Source organism: Anabas testudineus, chromosome 2 (genome assembly GCF_900324465.2).
Source record: "Anabas testudineus chromosome 2, fAnaTes1.2, whole genome shotgun sequence".
NCBI lineage: Eukaryota > Metazoa > Chordata > Actinopteri > Anabantiformes > Anabantidae > Anabas > Anabas testudineus.
The window spans coordinates 5125337-5153056 of record NC_046611.1 but is presented as its reverse complement, the minus strand read 5'-3'; the positions used below and the strand labels follow the sequence as shown (position 1 = coordinate 5153056).

The 27720-nt window shown below is 40.6% G+C and overlaps 1 protein-coding gene across 1 annotated transcript; it reads right to left on the bottom strand.

The window, feature by feature from the left end:
• Positions 1-997: 997 nt before the first annotated feature.
• On the bottom strand, positions 998-25867 carry LOC113163206 (sodium/potassium-transporting ATPase subunit alpha-1). The gene is made up of 23 exons (XM_026361598.1): positions 25635-25867; positions 13749-13862; positions 13167-13226; positions 11197-11298; positions 10916-11017; positions 10558-10671; positions 9998-10132; positions 9220-9337; positions 8828-9096; positions 8427-8735; positions 7210-7344; positions 6672-6867; positions 6362-6537; positions 6067-6203; positions 5572-5722; positions 4264-4432; positions 3948-4102; positions 3623-3746; positions 2542-2687; positions 2318-2448; positions 1885-1986; positions 1636-1727; positions 998-1357 (listed from the first exon to the last, which is right to left on the bottom strand). The coding sequence occupies exons 1-23, from the start codon at positions 25644-25646 to the stop codon at positions 1329-1331; spliced, it is 3078 nt and encodes a 1025-aa protein (XP_026217383.1). The 5' UTR covers positions 25647-25867; the 3' UTR covers positions 998-1328.
• Positions 25868-27720: the final 1853 nt, after the last annotated feature.

The window sequence follows — 27720 nt, the reverse complement described above, 5'->3', positions numbered from 1 at the left end:
TTTACTGTGCCTATAACCAAGATTTAATTACATTACATACTGCTGAGTTTTTGATGACGTTTACACCAGGGATCAATAAAGTCTTTGTATTATTAATCAGATTCGGAACAGGAGTAATAACTATATCTTTCACATGTAGCAGAGTAAAAGTACAATATTTGCCTCTGAAATGTAATGAAACTGAAATTTGAAGTGTGAAGCAGCAGAAGATGGAAGAAACCTTGTAAAATTGTACTTAAGTTAATGTACTTAGTTACTTGTCACCACTGATTCAATTCAAACAGTTATACTAACTACAGTATTTCAATATTAAGGTTTTTGTTTAAATACCTTGCTTTTACTAAGGTCGTGCTGCAGAGAGAAGTGTGGATAAGTATTCCTACAGAGTTACCAGTACTTTCCTTGACAAACAGCGAGAGAGAATATGAAATGAAAACAATTCATAATAAGGTCCATAATCCTGTGTATTTGTGCAGGATTGTTTAATTAAGACTAAGCATGGATTTTCCTATACTTAACTCTAATTAGGGCCATCCCACATGCTGAGAACAAAGGGAGGGAAACATACATCAGGATTTACTGTATCTGTTTATTACTGTGCTATTAACCAGAGGCAATCCATAACTCCTATCTCCTATGGATCATTTCAGTGTTCACATTGAGAGTTGCCTTATTCTCACTAACCACCTCCATATACTTTAATAAAAAGCATTCTTACTATTAACAGGAAAAGGCAAACAATCAAACAAAATACAATTTTGTAATGACGTCTATGGCTCATTGTCTTTGTAAACAGAAGCTCTGCCAAGGTGGCGTGTTTGCTACTCATAAATGAGGCAAAAACGTACAGAAAAATACAATACAATGTTGGTATACTCGAATATGTCAAATACCACATGAGACCATTTAAGAGACTTTGAAAAGGAAACGCCAATAAGACAAAATATATGATCGATTGAGTTATGAACACAACAAATGAGCACAGGAAACTTCTGTGGGACCTGACTCGAGCGCATTTTTATTGAACGTTTATTTGTTAAAAACATGTATAAAATTGGTCCTGTTTCAGAAACAAGGCACGCATAGTCATGTCAATGTTCAGTGTTCATATCATTACTAGCATTATCATTTATCAACATCATCATCATGATCAGCACGTTCCATCTCAGTATTTGTCTAATAGTAGTATCAAGCATTCCCTAATATAAAAACACGTTCCAATTTATTTTTTTCCACAGAGGTTAAAATTTTATTCCGAGCAGCAAGACAATATTCATGCAAAGACGGGAGTGGAGGAGAAGATGCGAGCTGACTGGACTGATGGGTCTTTAATAGTAGGTCTCCCGTTCCACCCAACCTGAAACAAACAAACAAAAAAAAAAAAAACAGAGTTTAAGGGGAATTCTTGGATATTTTGGATAATTTCATTTTATTTAAAGAATGCATGCATGAATGGAGGATGATCCATAAGAGAGAAGTAAGATCTATGTTTCTCTGCTCTCGCACACAAAGGTGGAGAGAACAAAAAGAGGACTGGACAGTGAAAATGGAGAAAAGGGCACAAATGTGCAGAAAAACAAGAGCGCAGAAGGAGAGAGACGTAGGAAAGATAATAAGCATGGTTTGTGTGCTCACCTCCCGGGCTGCGTCTGAGGATCAGCTTACGGATTTCATCATAGATAAAGATGAGCAGGGAGTAGGGGAAGGCGCAGAACCACCAGTTGGGCCTGGAAAAGACACACAAAAAGAGATGAGAAACTGATCCAGAGCCCCAGGCCTAGATGAGCAACATGTGGTAGGTGGTGTAAGCACAATTACAGAGTCAACTAGCTGTGTACATGGCTTCCTGGTGGATTGTGAGGTGAGTTTTTATGCTTTACTCACTTGAGAGGGTACATCCTTAGGGCAACATCCATGCCTGGGCAGTAGGAGAGGAAGGCAGCCAGAGCAGTCTCCTCAAACAGTCCGAAGATCAGGATCTTGTTCCTGAAACACACAGAACAATTGCTTCGTTTTTATTTTTTTAATAACATCTAACACACCAACATGAAGCAACGCCACGACTGAGAGCAGCTAGATTTTAATGACTCAGTTTAGTTTCAGAATTTAAATTTTGTTTTGCTTTCTGAAATCTGTTCACACAGAAGTCACCTGGAGTCTTTCTTAGAAAAACGCTACAGCTCGTACAAAGTGGAAAAGAAGGCATGACATTCGAGACGGTAGCCGCTTTTCACGAGGAAATTAGATTTGAACAGTTCAGAGTTTTATTCAAAGTGATTTCACAAACACTGTTTGCACTGGGTGTTTTTCCACTCACTTCATGCCCTGCTGGAAGACAGAGTTCCTCCTGGTCTTACAGATGATCAGATCGGCCCACTGCACGATGACGATGCTGGCGAAGAAGGCTGTGTGGCAGGTGAACTCCACGATCTTCCTCTGCTCATAAGTCTGACAGACAAACATTTCAGAAGAGTTTATAGCAGGTGGTGAAAGCCACAGTTTATCCCTTTAATTGTAGTTTATCCAATAAGAGTTACTGACCCACTGCTGGCCGTAGCTGTCTTCCAGGTCATTAATGTATTTATTATCCCAGGCCACTCGGATGCCCAGCAGGGTGGAGGGCAGGAAGCCGTTTTCAGCCAGAATCACAAAGTAGGTGAAGAAACCAGCCAGTGCCTGAATCATACCTGCAGAAAAAAGATGTGATGGAGTTCAGAGATGTGACAGCAAACTATATTTCAATCACACTATCAAATCTGAAATTGTACAATCCTCTCAGTAATGACTGGAAGTCCTCTGTTTGGGCACAATGAATGAATAAATGCAATTCCATGTAGAATTTGAGATTTGATTAAACCACAGGTCAATAAATGATTAAGTAAACAAACTGGACTTGTGGTCCCCTGAGAAAAATAAGATCAATGAGGAAGCAAATGACTAAGGCAGTAAATTTGATTAGTCAATCTTTGGTAGACTAAACCATGTGTCACTAGATGAATAACTTGGTGAATAAATAAATTAGATTAGGGTGCGTTTGAGAAATCACAGGCTTAATAAAAAATGATTTAATGATCTTTGAGGAAAGTTTAATTTAGAAACTGTTAGGTGATTAATAAACCTTTATGATCCAACTGTTTATTTTTAGGTGCAGGATGTAATACAAAATGCAAAATAGGACTACTGCAGCAGAGATAGAGGAGAGGGTTAAGATATTTCAAGAGCCTTAAATCCAAACTCTGTACTGTCCTGTCAAAACACAGGAATAAGCATCTAGGCCAAAAGATTGTTGGCTTGTATTTTCCCTCTTATAAAGCAGTTCAGGGAATTCACGAGGGGTTAAAACCTATTCTTGGATTCATAACCGAAGATGGAAAAATCAAAAGCCAGCGGCGATGCTCTGTCATCACTCAAACACAAACTCACACACTCTTTCTCTATCTGCTCTATCAGTATGTGCCTATTTCTGGTGCATGCCACTCTTCCAGTTATCTTGGACCACCCAGATACTGAGGTGCCTTTCTAGAAAAATCTATGACGGAAACATGGATAGCAAACTCCTGGTTCTGATATGATTTCAGTAGTTTATCCTAAGTTTTTATATGCAGCGTCGGCCGAGGTTTACCGATTTGTCCATAGGCTATACTGATGAGCCTCTCGTTCACAAGTTTGTCTGTTTTGGGGTTTCTGGGCTGTCTCTTCATGATGTCGCTCTCAGCTGCTTCATAAGCCAGGGAGATAGCAGGGACCTGGGAGACAAGACACAACACTAATCAATGAACAAACCTATAAACTTTTTTCCACTCCTTAAGCTAAGAATAAGGAGTGGAGCAGCAGTGGCCATGTTCTACACAACCTATTATATTGTCTTGATTTTGGGTACGTCTAACATTACAGAAATATAAAAATGTGCTTAATAAAAAAAATACATTAAATAGGTTATGTCTTACCATGTCAGTACCCAAGTCAATACAGAGGATGGTGACAGTTCCCAGGGGCAGAGGAATGTTGGCAATGATGAAGAGAAGGAAGGGGGTGATCTCAGGGATGTTACTGGTCAGAGTGTAGGCGATGGACTTCTTCAAGTTGTCAAAGATCAGACGGCCTGATGGAAATATGACACAAGCACATAAAGTCATTGCTTTCACAACTGTGACGCTCCAGCAAAATAAACACATGCAGATATTAAAACTATAGTAAATGAGTGTTGTTTAGCTCAAGATGTTGTTAAATACTATAATAATAATATAATGTGCAACCAATTACCTTCCTCCACTCCAGTAACAATTGAGGCAAAGTTGTCGTCCAGCAGGATCATGTCAGCAGCCTGCTTGGAGACGTCAGATCCAGCGATTCCCATAGCAACACCAATGTCTGCCTTCTTCAGAGCTGGAGAGTCGTTGACACCGTCACCTGTCACAGCCACAATGGCTCCCTGCAGAGAGAGGACAGAAAAGTGTTGAGGGCAACTTTAATGCTCTTGTGTGGAAATTAGAAATAGAAAAAGTGAGCAATCAAAATTAAGTGAATATTGCTAGTATCCTTTTCATAGAGTAATTTGACTCAAAAAATGGAAGTCACAATGGACAAAGGTTTTTTTCAGAACTATTATTATTACAGTATTTAAACTCTCTCAAAGAAGAGTCACTATTCCTGCTTTAAGTGACATTTCCACTTTAAGTTACACTGTATGATACAGAACAGGTTCCTGTAATGCGAGTTAAGATTTCAGGGAACCTCTGACACTACACACAGAGAGAAACAAAAATAAGAGAGAGGTGGGGTCAGAGATGTGAACAGAAACATTTTGATCTGAAGGTAATCAGATAATATGCTTGTTGGCTACAGATAAAAAGTATGCGGGTTTTCCTTAAAAGACAAGTAGTAGCAGCTATAAATATTTATTCGTTAAAATACTTTTGAACAGAGACACGTCTAATATGTGGGCTCCACACTTTAATGAATAAACAACTCATCAAGAATACTCATTAGGATCAAGTAACGGTGGGGTGAGGAATAAAGATTTTATTTTCTGCAAGGTCCACAAGTAAAAGTAATTTAAACTCAATGCACACACTGAATTCAGTTACCGGTGATAGCACCACACTGAAACCAATAAGATTTGTATTCATTTTGGTTATTATAAGTTATTTCTATAAAAAAAATATTACATAACTGGGTTATATTGTACATAAAATTGACATTTTATGAGAAGAAGATGTTGATGCCATAACCCCTGATTAGGCAATTAATTAAACAATAAGGAAATAATTCCATAGTCTACACAAGACTAGAAAGAGTTTGCTCTGCCTGTTGATGAACTCATGAATATTCATGTGTGTGGGCAAGCTCACAGCTTGACAGATGTTATGTTTGATTATTCTACCAACTTAGTCATCAGACCAAAGCAATAATCATAGGAATTAGTCGATAGCATATCAAATGTTCATTCATGCATTTACATAATAAGATGCACTCACATGCTGTGTTTGACAAACCATAAAATTAGAGCATAAACACTTCAGCACCTTCAATCATTCACAAAACACACATTTTCATTTGTTTTGTTTCTACCTGTCTCTGGCAGCCCTCCACAATGATCAGTTTCTGCTGTGGGGAGGTTCTGGCGAAAACTATCTCAGTGTGGTGCTTCAGGATGTCATCAAGCTGCTCCGAGGACAGATCCTTCAAGTCACCACCATGGACAACACAGGCCTTGGCATCTCTAGAGAGTAGTAGTAGTAGTAGTAGTAGTTAGAGTACAGAGCCATTAGATCAGTTTAACTCACTGGAATGACAAACCTGTTAGACAGTTCTCTACTGATCTAGCTGTTCCATTATAATGTATTACAATTTAACCGTTTTTAAGTAAAAATGATTAAAACACAAAACTGTACACAGCAGCACTGTTACAATTATAACACTATTAAGACGTGTTATGCTATCCAGGGCAAACAAAACAAAATGGGACCCAACATGTGACCTTGGGGTACTCTACATTCTGCAGTTTTGTTACTACTACTACCACCTACTGCTTATGCCATGATCATTTCTCATTATTGTCAGTACCTTGGGTTGACTTCATTGATTGGGATGTTCAGACGTGCTGCAATGTCCTCAACAGTTTCATTGCCTTCTGAGATGATACCCACACCCTTGGCAATGGCCTTAGCTGTGATTGGATGATCACCAGTTACCATGATTACCTAGGGGAAGGCACATTATTGCTGATGAGTTCAGTAAATCAACACTGTCATTTACAGTATACAAGCACGAGCAACTGGGGCATGTTTTAAGGGATAAAACAAAGTGAAGAAGGCTAAAGGCTTATGTTAACCATGGAAAGTAATTCTCTTTTTTATACCTTGATTCCAGCACTCCTGCATTTGCCAACAGCATCAGGCACAGCAGCACGAGGAGGGTCAATCATGGACATGAGACCAATGAAGCAAAGGTTCTCAGTGGGGAAGTTCACCTCATCAGTGTCAAAAGCAAAGTCCTCTGGGAACTGGTCATCAGGCAGGTTGTAATGGCAGAAACCTGGATTGGACACAAGACAAGAAAGTTGAGGACATTAAAGAACTCAAGTGTTTTCTTCAGGTCATTTGAGCTTTAGCTCAGTTTGTAATATTTTTTTTCCCTAAATTTCTTTCATAGCCGCCGTTCGTCCTTACCCAGGACTCTCTCTCCCAGACCTCCCAGTTCCAGGTAAGCATTCTGGAAAGCATCTTTCATTTCTTCGTCCAGAGGCTGCTCTTTGCCCTGAATCATAATAGTGGAGCAGCGGTCCAAAATCCTCTCTGGAGCCCCTTTCATCACCAGCAGGTGCTTGGTCTCTCCTTCAGATGAGGTATTCTTGTGAATGGAAAGCTGGGAGCACATACGAAAAAGTACAACTGGTCAGTTTCTAACCTAAACTTACAACATAAAAGGAAAGATACTGTAAAATGTAATGACAAACATTTCAGGATTAAAACATAACAAAGGGCTGAAATAAGTTAGCTAAAAGGGGAATAAAACACAAATCATGCAATGAAAGTCCTTTTATTAATTAGCAAGAACTGCATGGCATTTAATATTTAAGTAAGCCCATGACCTTTACAAGCAATTAAAAATTATTTAATAATAATTATTATATTAATTTTTCTGAAGTGGCACCTGAACACAACTTGTTTCCAAAGCCTAATGTTTACCAAATGATAGATTTCATACCTGGTACTTATTGGTGGAGTTGAATGGGATCTCAGCAATTTTGGGGGTTTTCTCTCTCATTTCCTGAACTGAACCACAGCAAAGCTCAATACATTTCAGCAGAGCCGACTCAGAGGCGTCACCAGCCACATCTCTCTGTCGAGGAACAACAAGGAACATTAATCACACAATAGCTATATTTTCAGTTAGTTTTGTGACATATTGGCATTTATATACAGCCTTGGAAAAACCAACATCCTCAATAAACTTAACAGAATTACCCAATGGATTACCAGTGCTCATTAATAAGACTATTGTTGCTTCAGTCCACATATTTGTTTTTAATATCCACCTACAATGCAAACTATAAGACATAATGATATCTATTTGGCAAGCTGACCCTCCTTTCACTCTTGTTATACTGAGCGGTGAAAGAGATTGACTGGTAATTAAAGCCATGATTGCAGCAACACATATACAGGTGATTTACACAAAGATCATTTTACACACGCACACATGTTAACAAGTTATTGACATGGTTTGGAAACCAGAATTTAGGAGCCCAAAGACATACTAGGTTTGTGTTTGTCTACATGTGTTTTAGGGGTGGTTGGGTGGGGTTAGGAATAATTATGTTGTCACTTGTGTGTGCACTCCTGGGAGAGTGGCAGGGACTGAAAAACAAGTCTGCTGTCCTGAGTGGTAAACAACTCAGGTGAATTTAAAATATAAATATACAGCTTTGACATGTACAATGATTAAATGTCTGATGCCACTAAAGACACAATGTTTTTGTTTTTATTTTCACATTAGACAACTAATCACAATGAAAAGAAAAATTAAGCAATTTCTAGTGGAACATTTATGCAATGTCTGTGTAAATGGGCACAAAAATAGTTTGTGATATTATTTCACACTTGCTGGTAACTAGCTCATCAATGACTCGCTCTTTGACCTTTCTATCAGTGTCTAACCACAGAGTAATGCAAATACTGCTGAGGTTGCAGGACAACATATTAAAGTGCCTTTGAACAGTCTGCTCATTTGCCATCAAAACAAGCCCAGTGACTCATGGTCAATGACGAGGAGTTATTTCAGTCAACAGATCTCTGTGGAAGGTGACAGTACATCTCTTAGCACTGCCAGATCACTGGAAAAGCAAACACAGAAGTAAACAGGAAAAGAGAAACAGCTATATGGTAAAGGAGGGTGAAGAAATAAGTTGGGTATAAACCTACCTTTAGGATGGGAATGCTGGATTGCTCAGCCAAGAAAACTGCACGGTTGCAAAGTCCAGCAATTCTGGCCAGGGCAGCCCATGTGGCCGAACTCCTGTCGAAGGAGGTCCCGCTCTGGTTCTCTGTGGTGTCAGCTTCATGGATCTGGTTGTCAAACCACATATGAGCCACAGTCATCCTGTTCTGGGTCAGAGTGCCGGTCTTGTCGGAGCAGATGGTGGAGGTGGAGCCCAGGGTCTCAACAGCTTCCAAGTTCTTCACCAGGCAGTTCTTCTTGGCCATACGCTTGGCAGTCAGAGTCAGACACACCTGGGATTGGAAGATATGGGTTAGCTAAGAACCAAGGAATCATCCTGAATCCATTATAAGACATTTAACACATAAAAAGCATCAGGACTCACAGTGACAGTAGCCAGGAGACCTTCTGGCACATTGGCGACGATGATACCAATGAGGAAGATGACAGCCTCCAGCCAGCTGTATCCGAGGATAAGTGAGAGGATGAAGAAGGAGACACCAAGGAAGACGGCCACACCTGTGATGATGTGGATGAAGTGCTCGATTTCAATTGAGATCGGGGTGCGTCCAACCTCGAGTCCAGAGGCTAGCGTGGCGATACGACCCATGACTGTGCGATCTCCAGTGCTGATCACAATACCACGGGCAGTTCCTGTAGCAAGGATGACTGGGTTATTTTATTTGTCAACCGAAAACAGTCACATACAGACTGTCTGAACTACAGATAAAATGTAGCCCTGTCTTTGAAAGGCTTTGATGTATCCTGGCATCACACCTTCAACACAGTTGGTAGAGAAGAAAGCAATGTTCCTGGTCTCCAATGGGTTCTCATTGGAGAAGTCAGGAGTACGAGTCTGGGGCTCTGATTCACCAGTCAGTGAGGAGTTGTCCACCTGAGAAATGAGACATCAACTGTGACTGATGGAAAAAAAAACAAGAAAATCGATGTAGCTAGATCTGCCTTAAGAAAGAAAAAGTGTAAAAAACAAAACAAAAAAAAGCTGGGATAAAAAAATAATAATAATAATAAAAAAAACAAAAAAAACTTTCCCTTCAGTTTTAAACCTCTTTTTTCTGGGGTTAAAACAGAGTCTGATCAAATGGCATGCTTTGGGTCTGTAATAGAACAACAGCAAAATGCAGAGGCAGGTGACGACATGCAAGAATGAGTTTGAACAATGAGGAGGATGGGACAGTATGGAGCGTAACTGAGTGTTGCTCTTTAGGTCAGGGTGCTAAATGCCGACTCCTACCAAGTACATGCTCTCAAAGGAAACGTCTAAGAGGGCAGTGCAGTGAGCCAAGCTGTAATTCAGTCACACAGCACTGCCTCATAATTCAATGTTAGAAAAATATGAACAAAAAACTACTTGACATTGTTTGAAATTCGTATTAAAGCATAACTCCTCACATTTATATGAACTGTGGGGTTTGATTTCAAAAGAAGCGAACATCACAAACACTAAAAGCCCCCCTTTAATGTTTTGATAAAGACATTGTTTCAGGTTCAATTCCTTAAATATGGGTCGTTGACAGAAGACGAGAGTACCCACCTTGCAGCCGTGCGCAGAGATGATTCTCAGATCAGCAGGGATCCTGTCACCACCTTTCACCTCCACTAAATCACCAACCACCACTTCTTCAGCATTGAGGCTCTTCTTCTCACCATCACGGACAACAAGGGCTTGCTACGAGACAAGACATCACGGAGACAGATATCAATGTAAGGCAGGCTTTTTTTGTCCCTTTGAACCTCCTTTCACGACATGCATGCAAAGCGCAACCTTTTTCATAACAATGACAATGATTTTGATTATTAACCTCTGAATTATTCAACAGCGCTAATAAGATTCAATGTCAAGAGGACACTGCTGTTTTTGTATCCCAAAGTGGATGAGACCTTGAATTAATATATTACAATTAAGCAGACATAATAAAAATACTGACTTCAGTGTAGTGTTATCGTATCATCTCATGTTTTGTTTTTTTCTACTATCTTGTGATAGTAGTACATTTGTCATAATCTACAAAACTGTCAATGGGAAACACATTTTGGTGCATTTACAGAAGGAAACTACAGAAAAATACATGAAGATTAAAATGTGAGGGGTACCTGTGGGACCAGGTTCTTGAAGGAGTCCATGATCTTGGAGCTCTTGGCCTCTTGATAGTAGGAGAAGCAACCAGTGATGATGACGACAGCAGAAAGCACAACACCCAGGTACAACTGTAAAGATTGAAACATGAAAATTAGATTTCAACAAGGTATTAGAGTTAGTAGCATTTGAATTTAAAAGCAGCAACAAACTTACACAAATACATAAAAGCACATAAAATATACATAAATCTGTTTTATTCTTGCTTCTTGTGTTTTTGTTTTAAATAAGTTTGTCCTTGGATGGCTGATCATGATTTGATCTGCTCACCATACATCAATATCACATGAATATTTACATAAGCCTTTTCCTCACATTATCATTTGCAGGTTCCTCCTCCATCGCAGCCTGGATTCCATAGGCCAGGAAACAGAGGATGGCACCTGTCCACAGAAGCATGGAGAAACCGCCAAACATCTGGATGGAAACAGACCAGGAGCAGCTTTAGTATAAAAACTGGTAAAGTGAGGATTTATACTTTACCTCAGAAGCGTAACAACTGTAGTTAAACATTCCTGACTCCTATTTTTTCCTGAGTTGTGACAGTGATGATTCTTTACAGAACAATGTGCAATTTAAAACAAAGCTGATGTTACCTGTTTGCAGAATTTGACCCACTCTGGGGTGGTGGGAGGAGGTGTGAGGGCATTTGGCCCATCACGGGCCAGAATCTCAGCAGCCTTCGCACTTGTCAAACCCTGATATGAGAAGAAAATACAGATTTGGTTACAGACGATAAAATGTTTACAGAAAATGACAAAACATGGGTCAAGCGACTGGTAGTCGACATGCTGAAAAGTCAGATCATCAATTTATTTCATCATTATTATCATTATTATTATCATTATCATTATTATTATTATTATAATAATGACAGGCAACCACACGTGTAGATATAAAATCACTGACATATTCATGTCCAGGGGGGACTGTAGGTGCTACCTGTTGCCTAGCAACACAGCATCAACAGACAAACAGTACCATTTCCTTGATCAGCAGGTAAAAGAATAAATCCAAGGGAAGAGGAAGAAAAAAAAGAGAGAAGTGGAGACAGTAAAGTAAAGTAGGAGGCAAATAAACTCTATGACATACAGGCTTCTGTGGCAAATAAATTATTCACAAGTGCTACATACACATGCATGTACGCACACACATGCTCAGAGCTCGGAGACCACAGTTTAGAGGCACTGATTAACTATTCTCCTTGATCTTTCCTGCATGACCAAGAGTACATTTGCATGAGGAGAGAGGGCTCGCCGAGTCTGATTTAATGGGTGGGGGTTGGAAGCCTGTCGTGAAGACAGAAGACTGTTGTGCTTCCAACATACAATGTGTTGTCCAGTTTCATACCCTGTAACTGCAAGGCTCACAAACTCTCATATCTTTATAAACTCATATCTGAGTTTGTTTCAAGCTAAAAACAAACAGTTTGACATTTTAAGAGAGGCTACATGACGTGACGTCCAGTTAGTCACAGTCAAGAAATAGTCTAACACATAGCCTCTTGTGAAAAGGGGAAATCATAGGTTTTACATTTATAGTCAGACGAGACAGATTAATGTAGATGCTTTTAGAGTTGATCAAACACAGTCTGTGTTCCCATGTTCCCAGTCTCAGTTCTAAGCTAAGCTAACTGGCTACTGACTTCATAGTGTCATAGATGGAGAACAAACATCAATAGTCTCAACTAATCATTAGCGAGAAAACAAAAACACATTTCTATTTAAGGGTAGCCCATATAAATTTCTTACCATACATTTTTCTGAAAATAAAAGCATTTTGATGGTAAAGAGCGAGAGGGCAGCATTTTGTGCATTGTCTTGAACTCTATCTAGCTTTTACATTATTGAACACAGTGGTGACCATACCTAAGCTTACTTAGTCAAGCGTGTTACCAAAGTAGGCACAAACTGTGCAGAAAAGAAGATTTTGAACTCTATTCAGTCTCCAAAAAGCATTTCTGAAGCATGTAAACAAGATCAGCAATAAACAAACTAAGAAATTAGAAAAAACAACTAATAAAACATTGAATTCTCTCCTTCGCTTTGTTTCCATTAACCTGCTTTTCCCTGAAACCTTCTCCCCTCCCTCCTCCTCGTCTCCCACTCTCTTAAATGTTCTTTGTTTATTAAATCCTAGGAGAGCTGAGCCTGTAGTGGCTGATGACACCCTCAGTGACTGCTCTGTTGTGATGTGAGAGAAGATCTCTTCCCACTTTAAACAAAGTCGTCTGTTTAATTCATCTATGCCCCATTAATCATTCATCAACTGAATGTCAACTGCCAGACTGAAGAGAAAAATGGCAGTTAGTGGCAAACAGCAGGCAGTACACTGCTGATATTTGATATTTATTTGATCTCCATGATAAATGAAGACACTTTGATAGAAACACTCTTTTCAAAATAACATTATGATGCCACAGTTTAGAGATAACAGAACTGGCTGTGAACATTACATGTCAGTGTGACTTTAAAAGCTGCACATGGCATTTAATGTATAACACATAAAAACATACACACATGTATAGACACATCTTACAGCACACTTTCATCTGTATCTCACTCACATTAGTAAGATCTGTTCCATATTTGCGATTGAGCTCATCCAGGGTCAGCTTGTGATCATCCTGCAAGGACACACAGAGAAAAAGACAGTGACATCAGTCAAGAGTTTAAGCCCGTGTCCATCCACTGCATGTGTGTGTTCAATATGTCAAAAGCCACTGACATTTACAATATATTGTGTGCTGACCTCTTATCAAATTGTGAACACTATACCATAAACAATTTTAAAAAATAAAAGAAAAGTAGGCAGAGATGAAAGAATCCCACAATCTGCAGTTCTTAAGAAGATATTGGTAGGAAAAATTAACAAACTTCAAACTACATCTACTTTTATTTTACAAACAAACATGCATGCATAGGCCTTTAAATGTTATATTTAACATATTTCGTACTTGAAAGTTCATATTTTTAGTTTAGTGGGTAAGAAGAGACACGTGATGGAAGAGAAGCAGATGAAATAAGTCTACAATAAAGTGAAGGTGGGATGGTCATACTGGAAGCAGGAGGCTTTGGACAATTTGAGGAAGTCGTCCTGAGGCCAGAGAACCAAGAGAAAAATAAAAAGGTGAAGTTCCAACACTCACCATGTCCACTTCCTTCTTCAGTTCATCCATATCCTTTTCCTTTTTCTTCCCCTTCCCCTTCTTCTTTCCCCCTTGCTCCGATGTCGCAGCCAGTTCATACTGCTCACGTCCTTCCTGGAAACATGAGTGAGGGGAAATAAAAAAACAGAAACGGTTATAATAATCTCAAAACAGATCATCATCCCTCTCAAACTAGTACTATTATGACAGGCTGATTTGTTGATATTGGTGTGGAGCAAAACTGCCTTCATCAGACATGGATGCTGGACAACTGGGGCACAATGTAGACAATGGAGATACAACAGGTTATTTCAGCAGAGCAAGAAAATGGTCTTCATCTGTTGAGCCAATGAGCCTGTATTATTAGTTTGCTGTTTTATCACTATAGAAAGGTAAAAGAACATTAAATGTGACCTATTGTAAAACTGCTGCTTTCACCAATGTTTCAAGGTCCCTTTGGATGTAGATGTCCAGTACTTGGCAGATATGGAAGCACTTTAAATGAGTGATATTCTAGGAAGATTAGCACAAAGGATGTACTGAAATAGGTAAAACTGAGTTATGCAAAATCTTAATTTACAAAAAGCGTCATATATTAAGGTATGTTGTGTAGCACAAGTGTATTTTTGCTCTATTTTATCTTTTGGTTCCAGTTTATATCCATTACACTTTGCAGTATGTGGGAGTACCAACCCCCAGGTTGAGAACCACCATTTTCACTATGTCTGATGTCAAAACATTAGCAAAACATTCAATGCAAAATAACCAAGTATACACTTGGCAGTCAACTTTTCAGCATGTAGTGACCAGAAGTGACCATCCATAAATAACATGCTGATGACTGCTGAGGTGTTTGTCACGCAACATGAGCATGTCTGATGACTCAGAATGCCAGAAGACATTTTGTCATACTGCATCTTTGTGAGACTTCACATGGGTCAATGCACTTAAAACCAGATATAAAATGAGACTTAACACAGCTCAGTTTAAAACCGAGAGGATCGTGGCCTAAATTGGGAAGACAAACTGCCACAAACTTTGACAGTCCAAGAAAAAAAAAACTAAAGTCACCTCTTAGTTGTCACATGCAGTTAGGTTGTGATACCAGAGGCCCCTTCAGACAGACATGGAGTGAAAAGAGTCTTAGATCATGGCTGTATCTTCCCTGTGCCATCTGCCACCGCAAACAGACCTCCGTGGGGAACCAGTTTTTGGGGATTTGGAAACTTTTCAAAGGCTTTTTGCTGTGAAAGAAGCTTTTTCATAAACTATTTTCCATCTGTTTTAGTCCAACTTTGAGTTCCATCAACTGACAATCAGACTCCAACTCTGCTTGCTCTTTGTGTGTGTTGTGTGTATTAGTAGGTATTACTCCTAAGTAATCCATGTATCTGAACATTCAGCTCTCCCAGTGAACTCTTTCAAACTCATAATGATTGCAGGTTTCCTCACAGCAGCAGGATGTTGCCAACTTAATCTACAGACACTCACCAATTGAAATAAAACCTTCTTAAAAGATCGCTGAAGCACAAGTGTGACATTTTGACTGTCTCAACATTGAAAATGAAACCTAAGGGAGGAGCTAGCGTCATGTGGTTTTTCAGCAGCGAGATAAGCACATGTTGAGACAGATTAAGCTGCTGGGTGAAACACATTTTACTAGTTTAACACCCACATTTAAAATAAAGGGCGTCACTGTCTCAGGGTTAAATACACAGGGTTTTATTCATTCACGAACAGCTTTCTTAAACATAACCTCACCAATTAAGTACTTCAGCCAAATCCCAGAGTGGAACAATAAAGCAGCCTGGAGTCATTTACTGATAACACACAGGGACTCTGTTGATTTTAACTCGGACTGTGACATAATACTCTCGCGCTGTGCAATAAAATATTTTTAAGGTCAGATCTGTATCTCACAGAAACACACACACAAACAAAAAAATTAAGTTGGGAGTTAAAAAAAAAAAAAAAACACTTCAGGTACAGAAATGTCCTAAATTTGTCACTTGACATCCCCTATCACATGATCAGTTCTGGCACTTTGGCTCAGAGTGACAGCCAGCCTCTCCTCTGTCCTCTTTCTCTCTGCCGTCTCCTCCACAGACATCCCCTCTCATTATCAGCAGTCACTCTGTAGCTGACGGAGCAACAAAGGCCCGAGCAAAGATTGTGTCTTCTAGACGGCTGTAAGCCAGAGGGTGTGTGAGACAGTGACAGAGAGAAGGTGAGATAGAGAGGCAGAAAAAGTAACACAGAGACAAAAGAGGAGGGGGGAAGAGGAGGAGTGTTGAAGTGTAATTTAAAAAGCCCAAAAGATACAACACTTCAGCACAAGCCGAGCTAAACCATGCACTGGAGACGACAGTAAAAGATTAAATAATGAAAGTCTCTCATGTGGATTTCCATCATCTCTTACCCAACATGGACATCCATCTCTGTCCTGTCTGCTGTCCTAGAGTAGTTATTCTCAGGTGAACGCTCCGAGTTAATGTGTGTTTATTCCACATTGTCAGCATAGCTGCTCCTGACAGAACTGGCACAAAGAGGTTTCTTCTACAGACAAAAACTAAGTACAGTAGTAACTACTGATTACAAAATAGTGCGAATCAAAATGTATATTCTGTGAACTAGGACAGAGCAATGTAAGATACTGATATCACACAACACAGGGGTGTCACCTGAATGTTGCAGACGTTACCATTTATACTATAATTTTTCCTCTTTATCTCTGATTCTATTTGAAAACTGTAGGCAATGACGCAAATTCATTAGCTTTATTGTATTTTTTGCATCAATGTGACCAAGAATGTTGATTTTTGCAGGTTTATTTAATTCCTCCAAAAATACTTTGATCAGAGCCACTCCTTTGTTCTTTATTAAAAAGAATAATGGCAGTATTAGTCATACTGCCATTAAGACTTCAGCATATTTGTACTGCAAAATAAACCTATTTACTACAAGTTCAGATTTCATTCAGATAAATCATTCTGACCAAACACGACAGTCGATCGATGTTTACTATATTTGGGTGATATATTCATATATGTACGTACAACAAGGAGCAGTATCATTTAACAGGGGAAACACGTTTCTCAGCGTGTGTGCTCATCACAATGAGGAAGAGAAACGTAACCCTGTTTGTGTTTCAGGCAGGTAACAGGAGATCGCAACACTAGAAGCCAACATCGATCATCAGTTAAGGCACATCTATAATTCAGCACAGTACATGGATCAGAGGTGTTAGCATGGTATCAAAGAGGGAGGGGGGGTAGTCGAAAGACCAAGTGACTACTAATGAGCTATTTGTCTGCATGCAGCACCACAGCGTGCAGCAGCCATTTTGAAAAACCTTAAGAAGGTGATATTCTGGGCACAAAATGACCCAAGTGTGGTTCATCTACACTGGAATGACCAAATACAGGCATCCTGCACTCAGCCCCAGTCACGGAAATATGCTAACCAATATTGTTTTTCTACTGCATTAGCTTTTTAAAGTTTCCCAGGGATTCACCAGAGCAGAGTGTGTGATCCAAGCACATGTTGTTATTGTTGCTTGAGCCCCCTGGCCAGCTAAGCTGGGAAAACACTGAGCATGGTTCTGGATCACTGCGGCCAGATCTTAGCCTCTGGACCCCTGTGGGCCCCCAAGGTCCATCTGGCCTTAGGCATGTAATTCACAAACAGCAGCGCAGAGCCTGAAGTTGAAAGGCAGACTTGTTTCCAACAGCCATGACGAGTACTGGTGGTGTGTTTGAAGGTCATAAAAATACTATATATATTATATTTGTTTCCTACGTTGTTTAGTTTTGGTCTAAAATTAAACTTAGTCTATCAGAATATAATAAATATTTTTAACTGTGAGTTCTTTTTTTAAAAACCTTCATGTAGTAATACCTAAAGAATTTACAAAGCGTCCAATAAAGGCCGACCCAAACACCTGTGAATGTGTCATGTACGCCACTTTAAGTGAAGGGAGCACACAGAAATGTTAACCTATTTCAGCGCACACCATCCCTGAAGAGGGAGCTGATATTCAAACATACAAACTGAAACTCCTGTTTTCTGTTCTAGAAAGCTTCTCCCATAATGGACCAGGGGTTGTTTACATCTGACAAGCAACATTCAAACCCGAGCTGCTGCACAGTCCCTCGGCGTGTGCACTTGACATTTCCTTTAAAAGAAATTGAAAAGTCAAGTTATCTGGCGGTGCTGTCTCCACGTATGCTCAGCTGTGATTTCCCTCAGCCAAGGGTTTTATTTTTCAGCAGTATCTCAGCCAGTGCTTGGGATTGACTAGTCTCTGCTTACTTCGAGTGACATTAAGATCTTCTTTTCTTAAATCTCGGGACACTTCATCCTATAGAAGTTGCACTGCGAATAATAAAAACTACTGATACTGTGCTAGACTGTGATGATACTTTGACAACCATGAATTTGAAGCATTTTTCCAAAATATAAACACAAGCAGTGCTAACAAGCTTTTTAGACAAGGCCACTTCTAATATTTTTCTCTAGTGGCGGTCTAAAACCAATTACACTGCATTATCAAGCACTTTAAAGCATCAGCAGCTATGTTTTTTTAAATACTCTTTCAATTTTAAGTCTACCTTTTGTACAAGACTCATTTTTTCCTAGAAATTGGTGCAAGTAAAGCCCCAACAACCAAACTGGCTTGGCAGTTTAATTCTATTGTTGTACTTTCAATTCCTCATTAGTTCATGGAGTTGCACATACAGTAACTATCAACCTCAAACCACCAATACTATACCTGTGTAAGTGTGTGCGCAGAGAAAATAAGGTTTATGTTTATTAAGGGAAAATCCCGTTCAACAGGATGGTATCACTCTTTGCACAAGACCGTGACAAAAAGACAACTTCTTGTGGTCTTGCTAGCTGCAGATTGATGCCAGTACACCTGCAAATAAGTTGCACAGAAGCCTGTTGGGGATTTTGTCAACGATCTCATCTGACTCCCACTGTACAGAATTGAGTACATTCACCCTGAACCACTTTCTTGTGAAAATTTGTTCCAGCACTACACTTGTGTAAATAATTTATTTGCCCTGCTCCTCTATAAGTTTATCCTCCTATAAAATACAACTATAAACTAAATAACTAGTGCCTGTACTGAACGTTACATGGTCACCTAGTATTTAGACCCTTAGTCCAGTGTGAAACGGCAGCAGTTTTTGTGAGCAGTCACGTGTGTCATATGACAAAAATCATGTGACGTTAAGGAAGCAGTATTTTTACAGGCAACCACTCGGCTTTGTTTGGATCGTTTTTGACACCAGCCACCACTTTGGGGCGATTATAAGAGATGACAGGTACCATTTGGTAGCTGGGATCAAAAAGAGTGCAATTCAACAGACTAATAGAGGGGTGCTCTTTCATCAAATCTCATATGGGCTGGATGCGATGGCAGAGTCTAGAGTTAGAAGATTTGTTGATACTGCCACATGCTGTCAGTCAGAGCTAGCCCATCACTAGAATGAGTGAGCCAACGAAGAAAATCCTTTGGTTTGGTTTTGTGAATTACTGTTTGCGTTTTTTGTAATGCATTCAAGGTGAAGCGTTTTATTTCTGCAGCACATTTTTTCCATATCAAAAGACAACATTCTCCCAGTGTAGACAAGGAAGTAAACCCTAACCTTGGGTCATAGCTTTCAAGGTCCTCAACATCACCCAACCAGCAATAGGGATGTTAGGATAGGAGTGAGAAGGAGGAGGATATACTGTGTCGACAGAAAAACAAAATGATCAAAGCAGCCGGAGTGAACAAAGAGAAGAAAGGTGAGAAGAGGGAATAGAAAGCTGAAGTGAAGAATGCTCTTGAGCAAGGAGATGACAGAAGTGGAGAAAAATAAAAACTGTCATGTCCCTACACAGAAGCCTACTGGACACAGAACAATGGCCCTTTGTACTGTTTCCATAAAATCTCCATCTGATGCACAAACAAAAGGCTCAGAAGTCTTTTCATGTGACTAGAAAGAGCACAGACATGTGGTCTGCTTTATCCAACTGTGACGCTGACCAGCACCATATTTAAATCACACTTCAGGGAGATTTGTGGGAATATCAGAAATATGACCTTGGAGTACAACCAAGGATCAACACTTTTTGGGGGATGTTTGTTTGTAAGATACCTTTGACAGGCTACATCTAGAAGTGATTACATTCTTAGAGCAGATTACAGACTGAAATGCCTCAGTCAGTGACGTCAAGCTCAATTATTCCAGTTAAAGTGCTCTGTCCTAACAAACAGCTTGATTCAGCTGAAGACTGCAAAGGGAAAAGTGACCAACTAAATGACAGTTAAATGAAATTGTCAAACTGAAAACGGACAGTGGGAGTCCTTAAAAGAGACTGAACAGTATAAATAGGTTTCACTGAATAGGAATGAACTCCACCCCGCTGACCAAAAAAAAAAAAAAAAATCATTTCTGAGGCCTCTTTCCCCCTCATTCCTCCCGTTTCTCCCCCTCTCGCCTACAAGAACAACATCTGAAAAGCTCAAACATACATCAGAAGAGAGTGCTCAGTCGAGCAGTCGTATATTTTAAAGCACACAGTTTTTACAGGCGGACTTGAATTCCTATGAATAGTCCTTCCAAGTGCCGGGGTATTTTGCCAGATACACAAGCTGCTCATTCAACTGTGCCGACACACACACACACACACACACACACACACACACACAGTCCTGGGACATTGCCCGGTTGCTACCAGCGACGATTGCCACACCTCTTGAGATATGTGTCAATGGACAGAGTCACATGTTGTCGGACCCTCCCCCCCCTCTCCCTTTCTCCCTCATTCTTCTCATGTCCCCTCTCTTCTCTTCCATTCCTCTCCCCTCTCTTTTATTCCTTCACTTCCTCAAACTACCCCTTTTTTCCTGTTTGAACAGTGAAAAGAAAGTTTGTTTTATTTACACTGGGTCATGTTTAACACTCCCTTCACGTCCCGTGCAACTTTCAGCTTTCTCCATGCAGAACAAAAGTGAATGAATGAATGAACCAATGGCTTCTTTCCTTGTTGGAAACTCTGTGGGCAGGCTGACGCACAACACTGCTGAAATGAAGAATGTCCTAAGCTGCCTCCATCTTCAAGAAATGTACTTATTAAAATGTTTTTTCATTTCACAGCTGTTGTTTTTGTTGTGTAATTCAAGTTTGTTTGTGTAAAATCAATCTGATTTATTGACAGACATCATGTGACTGTGATATGAAATTACACCGTAAGTCAAACTGCTGACAGCTGCCTCTGGATATTGCTAAGAAACCACCTGAAAATAGAAAAGCACTTTTCTTCTCTACTCTTCATATTATGTTCTTTAAAGATTTATTTCCTTAATGTTTTGAGGAAATCTATATTTTCCAGTTCTACACATCAGTTCAGGAAAGTCTTCTTATTGTCCAAATCACAATTAAGAATGTGTACACATCTTCATTTTAAACCTGAGCAATTTCAAAGGAATAAATTTCACTATATGTGCTACTTTGCAAACTTCACATTATTAAATTATTGTAAACATTTTGCGTTTTAAGGTCCATTTCATATTTAGCCTTCAGATTTATGGTATTTATGAATTTTAAAATAGTTTTTATCCAAATGCTTTGTTGTTCTGCATGCCCTGTATCACAAACTTCCTAAAATTTGCAAGAAACCTAAGTAAACTTGTTTCAGATCTTTCAACCCTGATGTTCAGTACTGTTCCTTTTTTTTTTTAAATATGGCACCCTGCTGGTGCATAAAATGTCAAGCAATGCTTGCAAGGCTCCAAGCAATGCCTCTTCCTTTTCCCACACAGGCAAAGGTTTCATTTTGTACACTTTGTGATAAATTGTTCTCTGTGGAGGAAAAAAAAAAGTCACTTAAGAGCTCGACAGGCAACCTGGCGTTACTCTGGCCTAGAATGAATGAACCAGTAAATCAATGGCTCTTTCACTTTCAGGCCTTGGCCCCACCTCCACGACATTAACGAGCCAAAATACTGTAGCTGCAAGTTGCATCATTTCCTCAAGCGAGGGAAAAGCTGAGCGTGCCGCACATACTTGTCTGAAATATTCAAACTTCCTGCGATTTCATGTTGTCATATCCAAATGAACCATACCCAGTGATTCAGGCTACAGCACCAGTGCCTTGGATTGGGACAGATCCTGAACTGCGTATGGAATGTGTGATGTTTTCCTACGCCAGGAGACGCATGGACAGGAGCAGAGCATTGTACTCTGGAGTTTGTTATTTTTAAGGCGAATGTTCCACTTTTTCTGCGCAACAGGCTCGCAGTGAAAGTTCAAAGTGCTGCCCACAGAAAACAAATCGCGCGGCTCAAGCTGCTTAGCCAAACAGAGGCAAAGACAGAGCGAGCTGGCATGTGAAAGAACTGGAGAACGAGAGGGGAGAGAAAGGGAGGGAAAGAAAGGAAAAGAATCAGGCAAAGAAGGGACGGCAAGAGAAACAGCAATGAGATAGAATTTTTTTAAAAAGGCGCAATACTGAGGTGGACGGAAAAAAAGTGAGTCAAAGATGGCGAGAGTGTGAAAAAGAGAGAAAGAAGGCGGGAGGGAGCACGCTATGTTCTGTCACAACAAGGGGTGGCGTGTGACAAAAGCCCCGGTTAATGCGCAATGACTGCCAAGCGGAAAGAATGTTAAATCCTCATAGAGAGAGAGCGAGAGAGAGAGAGAGAGAGAGAGAGGGGGACAGAAAGAAGGACAACAGGTACAAAGAGAGAACGAGAGGGAAACAGACTGTAAAGAACGGATGTGAAGGTGTAGTCGGGGTGCCCCTTTGGCTGAGATTAAGAGTGGCTGAGCGCTGCCATGTTGGGTCAGTTGACAGCGGGAAGAAGAGTGTGGAAAATAACCAGCCGAGCTTCAGAATGTGAATCTTGTTTTTGGCTGAGCATCGTCGTATCGGACCACTCGGGAGATAGCCGGTCATTTGCTTTCTCCTTTCTCCTGCTTACCACCACTTACCACAAATGTATTGATGCTTTTTTTTTTTTTTTATCTGACTGAAGCGTGAAGGCATGAGGCACAGTGAGGATGTCTTACTGTCAATCAATTCAACGTTCTCACAATTAAATGCATCTTCAAACCTCTACAAAGACAGGCAGCTACACAGTCTAGCTCAAATACACTCCTAGAAAAAGAAAACATCGGTCTAGTGAGCGAAATACTCTATGAACTGCACCTTTAAATACCCATTATATAAAATAATATACATTTACACTGTGCACTGAGACGAGCACAATGTATGAATGAGTTGTACTTTAAATGCCAGATGTCACTTACTGGTTTAATCCCTCATAAGAGGATCAAAATGTACACTCTCCCCCGTCCACCAACCCTTTAAAAAGACAGCAGGATGAACTGAACATAAACTTGTGCTCATTTAAACCACTGCCACCCTAATAATTCAGACAGCTAATGTGGAAAAAGGAAAGGTTGAGTCAGCTAAAATGATTAAATATTTATCTGGACCCCTGTGAGCTTGACAGCTGCCTCCCAATTTCTGCTCTGTATCACTGCCCAGTTGACTAATCAGTGGAGGGGCGGCCGTTTGGACAGGTGATGCATTATTGGGCTCATGTTTGTCTTAGAGTCCTCGAGCTCCATGTTTTAACATACATTAAAAATGGAAAATAAAGATAAGTCACAGCTTAAGTTACCTGTTACCATAGGATCATAAACACTGAGCTTTGTGTTACACTTTAGACATGTATCCGTTTTCAGCCCCACCCCAGCCTCTTTTCTCCCTCCTCTCCGTCATGACAGGGAGCCAAGTTGCTCAATGGTGGCTATGCGGCAACTGGTGCCTCTTGGCTCTCCTTAATATCATCCCCCACCTCCCTCTTTCTAGCAATCAATCCTCCTCTTGCTCTTCTCAGCTCACTTGCTTTTTTGTCTGTTTATTGCACTGCGCTGAGGACGTGATGAGAAAACACTGAAAAGCGTGAAAAGGGCAGTGAAAGGGTAATCTTATGTTTTAAATGAACGGGGAGGTGCACGGCCAAAACAAGAGGGGAGAAACCACAATAGAATACCCATCGCTGTGAGGTGCTTCTTGTACCTGTGCTCCCTCTGACTGCCCCGATTCTGCTCCATTACAACATAATAACTTCTCATGCTTCCTCTCCTCCCCCTCCACCTCTCTCTCTCTCTCTCTTCGCACCAGGAAAGCTCAGTAGTGGCGGTTATCTCTTCCAAGTCTAGCTATTTGTCAGTGCCAGCAATGAAGGCACTGGAGGAGAGGAGAGGAGAGGAGAGGAGAGGATGCAGTGGGGAAGTGGAGGGAGATTGGTTGGGGGCAGGGCATGGCTTTCATCACATATGGGAGAGGGGGGAAAAAAACACAGCAGCAGCAGCCAAGAAACAGAGAGAAGCTAGAGCGAGCAAAGATTTTCTAAACCGTGAACGAAAGGAGGAAGGAACGGAGACTGAATGAGCCGCTCTGCTTCACATCTCCCGCCAGATCTCTCAGTCTATCTTTGTCTCCATTTTGCTCCCTCCATCCACCTCTCCATTCCTCGGAGGCTGAACCTATAATGAGAGATTCTATTGTGCAGCATTGCAGGGTGTGGCGACTACTGATATTTCATACAACAGGGTTCAATTCCATCCATTACAGTCAGAAAAGATCATCTGTGTTGGTTCTAAAAATAACAGAAAGGCTGCTGGTAACCCCAGAGGACAGGGTCTTTAAACCATTCTTCTTCTGACATTAAAGATGCATCAAAATGTCATAATCTCAGTGGAAATATTAACAACACACTCAAAAAAAACAGGTTGGCATTACAGCACATATAACCAAACAACAGAGTGAAGATGAAGACCCCTGCTGAGGGAAAGAGGTCGTCCTCCTCGAACAGAGACGTCTCTTTTAGGGTAAAACAGAGATCTTCCCAATTAGAAATTGTCAAATAATGGTTAAGAACTTAAAAACTAAGCTTTTAGATTGTGCACATGTGATATGATTAGTTCTACATGCAGGATAGGCGGTGCAAAATGTAAATAATAAATCAGAAATCACCCTTTCCTGTGCCGTCTCACACTTTTATCACATGCACACTTGCCTCTCTACGCTGCCTCAAAGGTGTGCAGATGTGACTTCAGATAAGTTTAAAGATAATTGGTCACAGAGCTCCAAATCTCCCAGCACAGGGGGGGAAAAAAGAAAAAGAAAAAGAAAAAGAGGGCTGGACTTTTAACATATCCCTCCCACTGCTAAGGCATAATCCCCACAATACACAGCTGTGCATGAAAGTGCTTCAATAAAACAGCAAAATAACTCAAGGTTTCCTTCTGAGGGGAGCGCATCGGGTCATAATAAACTGATTTAAACATAATTAACATCAATTAACACGTATGTTTGGCCTGTTTCACTACTTTTTGACTCCGGCTAGTCTAGATCAGTGAGATCAGCCCTCGCAGTTGTTTTCTCAGTCCTAACGGGTTATTTCCACAGCTGCTGCGTCGCAGCAAACACTGTTACACAGTTTCCAAAATAATAAAAGAACTTTGACAGGCCGGGCGTTTGGGAACATCCCGTTATGTAACCGGACATCGAGTCGTTTGAAGCCGCTGACAAGCATCGACAGCAATGGAAACTTATTTCTAAGCCTCAACCTAAATAAATGAGAGGGGGGTCCAGCGGCGTGTGGACCGCCACACGGAAGTCTGTGAAGCAGCAGCAGCAGCAGAAAGACGAGGCTTATCTTAACACATGTGATTCTCCACCCCCCCTCAGTGACAACATCGATTTAGCAAAAACCACTTGTTTGAATGATGAGCTCTAAAGATCCAGCATTAAGATCTGTGAAGTCAAACACACACACAGAGACACAGAGAGAGGCAGAAAGGATGTGATACTCACTCCTCGTCCCATGGTTGCTATGAAGATGTGGACTTCTTCCCACTTCAAGTAAAAACTGAGAAACAAAAATCCACCTTAAAATTATGTACAGTAAAAAATATTAAAACAAAATAAAAGTCCTGGATGAGTTTGTTATTTTTTTTTTAGGGTTTTTTAAATATTTTTTCTTCAGCACGTGTCACTCCTCCAGAACACACATCCGAGCTCGCGAGCCGCCACGGCAGACCCTCCGCTACTTATAGACGGCGTTTCCTCCATTGTGACGTCGACGCCGTTCGCCATGGTAACCCCACGGATGGGGGCGGGGCGACCTTCATTATTGGGCGTTTTTTTTTTTTTTTTATAGCACCCCATGCACACACCATTAACATGGATGGATAATAACACACACACACACACACACACACACAGATGGAAATCAAACTGTGTCACAGATGAGGAATCTAGAGAATACAATGATAACAAATGTGATAAATACAAAGCAGCAACAGTTTTCTGCACACGCTGTCAGAAAACGTCAGTGTACTGCATGACCCCTGGATGATGATCCTTTGTGTTGTGGCTTTGGCATCCCTCCGTAGTGGCGATGATGATAGTTTAGAGCAAAGACTGGAAACACAAGCAAACGTCTGTCCAAAGGTAACAAAATCTGTTCATCACCGTTTCAAAAGTTCATCATTTACATGTCTCATTTGTTCAATTCACTCCAAACCCAGTGCAGAAGAATTTCACACCACATAGCAGCTTTAAAATGACTAATGGTCTGTAAATTCAGTCTCCACTGGTCTGGTAGGTCTGCAGGCTGCTGCTCCCAAACATGACGTAGTCCGAAAAAGACTAATTCTGTATGTCTCAAAATAAAAATATGTGATGCTGGTTTGTTACCTATCAATCCTCTTTATTGTCTTTGTGCTAAGCTAAGAGAACAACTCGCTGTCTTTGCTACACAAAAATGTCTCTTTTTCTGACTCTTCCCAATAAAGCAAACAAGTAGATTTTCCCAAATGTGAAGTTGGTGCCTTAAACTTCAGCTTTACTCCTGCAGGTCAGCCTCACACATACACATACCCCTGATTTAGCTACACCTCACCCAGTTTAACAGCTGGGTTTCGCAGACACCTCCTTTCTCCTGCTGCTTTGACAAGGTTGTTGCATGCTGATAGTGGGCAGCCAACGTCCAGAGCTGCAAAAGCAGATTTATCTGTGTAACACCGTCATTGTTGTACTATAGATGCACTGCCTGTGGTATAGATGCAGCAGCAGCTTGTCCGTCTTTTATGCCATAATATCTACAGTGGTTCTTGAGCGTCTTCATCTTGTATAGAACCCCTTCAGCTCTGGTGACCCCTGAAACAATGTCCCCCTAGCTATTGTTTCCTCGAGCATATTTCATTCAACACTGTTACTGGGCTGCAAATATTGAATCCCTGCTTGCTCCAAGATGCTCCCTGATGGCGAGCTGGAAAGTGGGGGGTGGTGGGGGAGGCGGCTTTCCATGCAGAGACAGCATTTATTACAACACTGCAGCCATGTTAGCACGTTTAACTGTACTATACCTCAGCAGCAGCACCCTTATGTCCATTTGCATGTGTTCCATGAGCTCTTAAACCCTTTCATCCCACAACACAAATGAGAGATTATATCTTTCATCCCTGGATATTAGCCTGAAACCAGAAACATTCAGTCACTTGCAGTGGTATGTGCGGACAGAAAAAGGAATTCTGCTTTTTATGCATCAAGCGAACCTCCCCAGTGCCTTTTTCCATTTGCATAAAAGGCAAAACAGTAATGAGAAAACTCAATTTTCTAATTTTAACATTTACCAAATGTAACACATCCCATGCACTGCAGCTCTATCAGTAGGCTGTGATGGATTATGTTTTGAAAGGGACTTTTTCAACAATGAAGAAGACCTTGGCAGGGACGATGAGCCCATCACTGAAGTGCTATTGTATCCTGACAGGTAGACTGTGTCACTCACTGACTGGCTCCTGTGTATTCTAATAGATCTTATCTGTTGGCCTGGAGAGCACTCTGCACCAGCTGACAAGATAAGCCTGAGATAGATGAAACAGCGATGGGGAGA

Excerpts from the sequence above, each read along its gene's own strand:
- LOC113163206 (XM_026361598.1), bottom strand. Across the intron at positions 9,097-9,219 it reads CTCTACCAACTGTGTTGAAG|GAACTGCCCGTGGTATTGTG; the intron begins GTGTGATGCCAG and ends TCCTTGCTACAG. Across the intron at positions 7,345-8,426 it reads CCAGCATTCCCATCCTAAAG|AGAGATGTGGCTGGTGACGC; the intron begins GTAGGTTTATAC and ends GTTCCTCGACAG.